Source organism: Salvelinus fontinalis, unplaced genomic scaffold (genome assembly GCF_029448725.1).
Source record: "Salvelinus fontinalis isolate EN_2023a unplaced genomic scaffold, ASM2944872v1 scaffold_1259, whole genome shotgun sequence".
Lineage (NCBI taxonomy): Eukaryota > Metazoa > Chordata > Actinopteri > Salmoniformes > Salmonidae > Salvelinus > Salvelinus fontinalis.
This window is the reverse complement of record NW_026601468.1, coordinates 23,792-31,396: the sequence shown is the minus strand read 5'-3', so window position 1 is coordinate 31,396 and position 7,605 is coordinate 23,792. Positions and strand designations below refer to the sequence as shown.

At 44.9% G+C, this 7,605-nt stretch overlaps 1 protein-coding gene across 1 annotated transcript in view; it reads right to left on the bottom strand.

Moving 5' to 3' along the window:
• Positions 1-2,199: 2,199 nt before the first annotated feature.
• The window catches only part of LOC129848889 (adhesion G protein-coupled receptor B3-like), a gene marked incomplete at its 5' end in the record, with an annotated part of 25,756 nt that continues 20,350 nt past the window's right edge, over positions 2,200-7,605 (bottom strand). The window contains one exon of the mRNA XM_055915989.1: positions 2,200-4,471. Within this exon, the coding sequence (XP_055771964.1) occupies positions 4,385-4,471 (87 nt within the window). The remainder of the gene's footprint in view (positions 4,472-7,605) is intronic.

The window sequence follows — 7,605 nt, the reverse complement described above, 5'->3', positions numbered from 1 at the left end:
GCGTCCTCAGAGCATGTGCAGACCAGCTGGCTGGAGTGTTTACGGACATATTCAATCTCTCCATATCCCAGTCTGATGTCCCCACTTGCTTCAAGATGTCCACTTTTGTTCCTGCACCCAAAAAAGCTAAAGTAACTTAACTAAATTAATATCACCCTGTAGCACTCACTTCTGTCATCATGAAGTGCTTTGAGAGGCTAGTTAATGACGGCATAACCTCCACCTTACCCGATAACCTAGACCCACTACAATTTGCATACCGCCCCAATAGATCCACATATGACGCAGTCGTGTGGGATAGGGCAAGAGGAACACCTATGTGAGAATGCTGTTAATTGACTACAGCTCAGTGTACAACACCATAGTACCCTCCAAGCGCATCACTAAGCTCAGGACCCTGGGACTGAACCCCTCCAGCTGCAAATGGAACCTGGACTTCCTGATGAGCTGCCCCCAGGTGGTGAGGGTAGGCAACAACACATCCGCCACACTGACCCTAAACATGGGGTTTCTTCAGGGATGCATGCGTAGTCCCCTCCTGTACTCCCTGTTCACCCACGACTGCGTGGCCATGCAAGACTTCAACATACCATCATTAAGTTTGCTGGCGACACGACGACATGTCAGTGGTAGGCCTGATGACGATGACGATGAGACAGCCTATAGGGAGCAGGTCATTGACCTGGCAGTGTGGTGCCAAGACAACATCTCCCTCAACGTTGGCAAGACAAAGGAGCTGATTAAGGTCTACAGGAAATGGAGGACCAACACACCACAATCCAAATTGACGGGGCTATAGTGGAGCGGGTCGAGAGCCTCAAGCTCCTCGCTGTTCACATCACTAAGTAATTATCATGATCCAAACACACTAACACAGTCGTGAAGAAGGCACGACAAAGCCTCTTCCCCCTCTGGAGGCTGAAAAGATTCAGCATGGGCCCTCAGATCCTCAAAAAGGTCTACAGCTGCACCATCGAGAGTATCTTGACTGGCTGCATCACCGCGACAAGAGGTAGTGCGTATCATTACTCTGGTACCCCATGTATATAGCCAAGTTATCATTACTCAGTACTGGTACCCCATGTATATAGCCAAGTTATCATTACTCAGTACTGCTACCCCATGTTTAAAGCCAAGTTATCATTACTCAGTACTGGTACCAAATGTTTATAGACAAGTTATCATTACTCAGTACTGGTACCCCATGTTTATAGCCAAGTTATTAATACTCAGTACTGGTACCCCATGTAAATAGACAAGTTATTGTTACTCATTGTGGATTTATTCCTTGTGTTATTATTTTTCTATTTTTCTCTCTGTATTGTTGGGAAGGGCCCGTTAGCATTTCACTGTTAGTCTACTCCTGTTGTTTATGAAGCATGTGACAAATACACTTTGATTGATTGATTGATTGACAGACAGAGGATAGAAGAGAGTTAGGCAGAGAGTTCTTCGCCAGCTGTACCTCCATGGTCGTTATCTTTCTGCTCTCAGTTACAGACTTGGGACTGAGCCTTTTTCACAGGAAGTTAGACCAGTGAGTGTGTGTGTGTGAGTGAGAGAGAGTGTGTGTGTGTGTGTTTGTGTGTGTGTGTGTGTGTGTGTGTGTGTGTGTGTGTGTGTGTGTGTGTGTGTGTGTGTGTGTGTGTGTGTGTGTGTGTGTGTGTGTGTGTGTGTGTGTGTGTGCGTGTGTGCGTGTGCGTGTAAGTGAGTGAGTGAGTGAGTGTGTCGTAGACACGACAGACAAAAGTCAGAAACTGCAGTGAGGACCACTAATTAGTACTTGTAGAGAGAGACAGAAAGACTGGGTCGATAGAGGGCAGACTGCCTGCTGTTCTCTTTCTCTCCTTCTTAGTCATTTAGCAGACACCCTTATCCAGAGTGACTTACAGGAGCCATTAGGCTTAAGTGCCTTGCTCAGTAAATATATTTGTTGTTGGCTCTGGATTCAAACCAGCAACCTTTTGGCTACTGGCCCAATGCTCTTAACCACCTCTTAACCACCTAGGTGAATCAAAGAGAAACAGAGGGAAGAAAAAGGAAGATAAACACCAACCATCCAAAATTCCCCCCCCCTCCTCTCTCTCTCTCTCTCTCTCTCTCTCTCTCTCTCTCTCTCTCTCTCTCTCTCTCTCTCTCTCTCTCTCTCTCTCTCTCACTCTGTCTCTCTCTCTCTCACTCTGTCTCTCTCTCTATCTTGCTCTCTCTCTCTTTCTCTCTCTCTCTCTTTCTCTCTCTCGTTCTCTTTGTCTTTCTCTCTCTTTCCTCCCTTCGCCCTCCTTTCCTTTCCTCTCTGGAAGGCAGTCATTTGGCACTGGAAGTTCACAAAAGCTCCTGATGTCCTTTGTAAATTAGTGGTCTGTGGAGATGCTGTCTCTACCGGAGACAGGGCGGGTTCGTCTTAAAATAAAGTGGGAGTTTTTGAAGGAAGAGTGGCCACCTCTCAACCCTGAGAGACTCATTCAGGATGACAGGAGAAGTGACAGGAGGAAAACCCACGCAGATAAAATCATAAAACCCCTGCCTGAGGTTGTACCCAACATCCTTGGTGAAAAACAAATACTTGACATCTGTATTTTTGTGGGATAAAGACGAGAGGACCTGACCGACACATTTATGTTCCAGAATATGGCTGATGAATGTGAATAGAATTATTATTTCTGTTCTGTATAAAATATGATTCCATTAGATGTTTCCTTGTTCAATCTACAGTCTGAAGTTTAGTCGGAAGTTTACATACACCTTAGCCAAATACGTTTAAACTCAGTTTTTCACAATTCCTGACATTTAATCAGAGTAAGAATTTCGTTTTAGTTTTATTTTAAGAATGTGAAATGTCAGAATAATAGTAGAGAGAATGATTTATTTCAGCTTTTATTTCTTTCATCACATTCCCAGTGGGTAAGAAGTTTACATACACTCAAATAGTATTTGGTAGCATTGCCTTTAAATTGTTTAACTTGGGTCAAACGTTTCGGGTAGCCTTCCACAAGCTTCCCACAATAAGTTGGGTGAATTTTGGCCCATTCCTCCTGACGTTTTTCAGTTCTCCTACAAATGTTCTATAGGTTTGAGGTCAGGGCTTTGTGATGGCCACTCCAATACCTTGACTTTGTTGTCCTTAAGTAATTTTGTCGCAATTTTGTCACAAATTTGGAAGTATGCTTGGGGTCATCGTCCATTTGGAAGACTAATTTGCGACCAAGCTATAACTTCCTGACTGATGTCTTGAGATGTTGCTTCAACAGATCTACATAATTTTCCTCCCTCATGATGCCATCTATTTTGTGAAGTACACCAGACCCTCCTGCAGCAAAGCACCCCCACAACATGATGCTGCCACTCATGTGCTTCACGGTTGGGTTGGTGTTTTTCAGCTTGGAAGCCTCCCCCTTTTTCCTCCAAACATAACGATGGTCATTATGGCCAAACAGTTCTATAGACATCATTTTCTGGAATTTTCCAAGCTGTTTAAAGGCACAGTCAACTTAGTGTATGCAAACTTCTGACTCACTTGAATTGTGATACAGTGAATTACAAGTGAAATAATCTGTCTGTAAACAATTGTCTGTCTGGAAAAATGACTTGTGTCATGCACAAAGTAGATGTCCTAACCGACTTGCCAAAACTATAGTTTGTTAACAAGAAATTTGTGGAGTGGTTGAAAAACGCATTTTAATGACTCCAACTTAAGTGTATGTCAACTTCCGACTTCAACTGTACATACCGTTGAATATGTTCTAGCAACATGGGAGTCTTGCAGCTGTTCTTACCTAGCAGGTATACTATACATGCAACATCCCTCTTTTGAACAGCACAGGGAGGCAGACATATCCATTCTAGCAACAGCTATTTCCCTCTGATGTGGCTAAATAAAGCTAAATACTCCTCAGGGGTTCTGTAATTATGAAATCCAGCATTTGAAATGACCTATCCACCCTGTCTGCTATGGAGTGACTGGATTTCTAGGGAAGAAGAACAAACATCACAGAGAGACGTAATGAGTCGATGGGGACTGGTCATCTCTAGTGGCTGTGCTCCCTGCTGCCACCGAGTGGACAGTGATGGTATTATACCTCCAGATAGAGAAACAGACACATCCCAACCCAGTGACACACAATACACAATGTGACTAAATAAAAGTACCTCACGGCTGATCTAGGATCAGGAATAGGTCCCGCCTTTGTACACAATCTTTTGATCTAAAAGAGCAAATCTGATCCTAGGTCAGCACTCCTACTCTGAATACGAACTCAGGTCACAATGACCAGTTGAACCTGGCAATACAACTCAGTGCTGGTGAATGCTATAGTATTCAACTGGCTGGACCAGACTCTGCAGGAATACCACACTCACCCAAGTGCATTTCAATGATGCATCAAGCTCAGTGCAGAATGTTTACCTGTTGTGCGTCTTCCCACTTGTCCCTGTTGTCCTCCTCCAGGAGATTGCTGATGATCTGAAAGAAGTTCTGTAGGGAGGAGACAGAGGAAATAGAGTCAATTAAATGGACTCTTATTGCATCAAAAGAAAATAAAGCTGATGCCCCTTTCCACACACACATGTATGTACAAACACACAGACAGATGCTCAGGGGAACTATCACTACCCTATTGACAGTCGGAGTCAAAAATATTTCAGCTGGTCTCTCGTGTGTCTGTGTGTGTGTGTGTGTGTGTGTGTACGCCAGGGGGTGGCCCCTTTCCCGTGACACAGACGATCTTGTTTTCTACTTGAATGCTTATGCTCCCTCTGGTGGTAATGTGCCCATTTTAACATTAGCACACACACACACACACACAAACACACACAGACACAAACAGACACACACACACACACACACACACACACACACACACACACACACACACACACACACACACACACACACACACACACACACACACACACACACACACACACACACACACACACACACACACACACACAGCAAAAGTGCACAGATGCAGCAGCAAGCGCTAGCTGTACTCATCGCGTCAGACTGTCTGTCCACACAACGACAGACCAGACACACGACCAGGACACAGCTAGCGTTCAGGACAGAAATGATCTTATTGGAGGAGGAGGAGGAGGAGGAGGAGGAGGAGGAGGAGGAGGAGGAGGAGGAGGAGGAGGAGGAGGAGGAGGAGGAGGAGGGGGGAGGAGGAGGAGGAAGAGGAGGAAGAGAAGGGGGTTTAGGCTGTAATCTCCATCATCCTACTGAAATAAAGAGAATACAGCTGGAGGAGAGAGGGGAAGACAGGGAGGGGGACACAGGGGAGAGACAGGGGAGAGAGGGGAGAGGGGAAGACAGGGAGGGGGGAGAAAGGGGAGAGGGGAAGACAGGAAGGGGGAGAGAGGGGAGAGGGGAAGACAGGGAAGGGGGACACGGGGGAGAGACAGGGGAGAGAGGGGGAGACGGAGGAGAGGGAAGACAGGGGAGAGGGGAAGGGGAGGCAGGGAGAGAGGGGGTCGGAAGAGGGAGTGGGAGGTTGAGTGGGTGACAGAAGGGAGGGGGAAAGAGGTAGAGGGGGTGACAGGAGGAAGGGGAATTAGAGGTAGAGGGGATGACAGGACGGAGGGGAAAAGAGGTAGAGAGGGTGACAGGAGGGGGAAAGAGGTAGAGGGGATGACAGGACGGAGGGGAAAAGAGGTAGAGAGGATGACAGGACGGAGGGGAAAAGAGGTAGAGGGGATGACAGGACGGAGGGGAATTAGAGGTAGAGGGGATGACAGGACGGAGGGGAAAAGAGGTAGAGGGGATGACAGGAGGAAGGGGAATTAGAGGTAGAGGGGATGACAGGACGGAGGGGAAAAGAGGTAGAGAGGGTGACAGGAGGGGGAAAGAGGTAGAGGGGATGACAGGACGGAGGGGAAAAGAGGTAGAGGGGATGACAGGACGGAGGGGAAAAGAGGTAGAGGGGATGACAGGACGGAGGGGAATTAGAGGTAGAGGGGATGACAGGACGGAGGGGAAAAGAGGTAGAGGGGATGACAGGAGGGGGAAAGAGGTAGAGGGGATGACAGGACGGAGGGGAAAAGAGGTAGAGGGGATGACAGGACGGAGGGGAATTAGAGGTAGAGGGGATGACAGGACGGAGGGGAAAAGAGGTAGAGGGGATGACAGGAGGGGGAAAGAGGTAGAGAGGATGACAGGACGGAGGGGAAAAGAGGTAGAAGGGATGACAGGACGGAGGGGAAAAGAGGTAGAGGGGATGACAGGACGGAGGGGAAAAAGAGGTAGAGAGGGTGACAGGAGGGGGAAAGAGGAAGAAGGGGTGACAGGAGGGGGAAAGAGGAAGAGTGCGTGACAGGAGGGAGGGGGAAGAAGGTAGAGAGGGTGACAGGAGGGAGGGGGAAAGAGGTAGCGAGGGTGACAGGAGGGAGGGGGAAAGAGGTAGCGAGGGTGACAGGAGGGAGGGGGAAAGAGGTAGAGAGGGTGACAGGAGGGAGGGAGAAAGAGGTAGAGGGGGTGACAGGGGGGAGGGAGAAAGAGGTAGAGGGGGTGACAGGAGGGAGGGGGAAAGAGGTAGAGAGGGTGACAGGAGGGAGGGGGAAAGAGGTAGAGGGGGTGACAGGAGGGAGGGGGAGAGTTCTCTGATACAATAAACAGGCAAAATGGAGCTTCCTTTGTCCAAGTGTCAATTTCTGGGAAAATGTATTTGAAATGACTACCATTTACCGCTGCATTCACCATTCAATATTACAGTAAACATAATGATTACATATTACAGTAAATATAATGATGACATATCACAGTAAATATAACGATTACATATTACAGTAAATATAACGATTACATATTACAGTAAATATAATGACTACCTGTTACAGTAAATATAATGATTACATGTTACAGTAAATATAATGATTACATATTACAGTAAATATAATGATTACATATTACAGTAAATATCATGGTTACATGTCACAGTAAATATAATGACTACCTGTTACAGTACATATAATGATTACATGTTACAGTAAATACAATGATTACATATTACAGTAAATATAATGATTACACATTACAGTAAATATAATGGTTACATGTCACAGTAAATATAATGATTACATAATACAGTAAATATAATGATTACACATTACAGTAAATACAATGGTTACATGTTACAGTAAATATAATGATTACATGTTACAGTAAATATAATGATTACATGTTACAGTAAATACAATGATTACATGTTACAGTAAATATAATGATTACATGGCACAGTAAATACAATGGTTACATGTTACAGTAAATATAATGATTACATGGCACAGTAAATATAATGATTACATGTTACAGTAAATATAACGATTACATGCACAGTAAATATAATGATTACATGGCACAGTACATATAATGATTACATGGCACAGTAAATATAATGATTACATATTACAGTAAATATAATGATTACATGTCACAGTAAATATAATGATTACATGTCACAGTAAATATAATGATTACATGTCACAGTAAATATAATGATTACATGGCACAGTAAATATAATGATTACATGGCACAGTAAATATAATGATTACATGGCACAGTAAATATAATGATTACATGTTACAGTAAATATAATGATTACATGTCA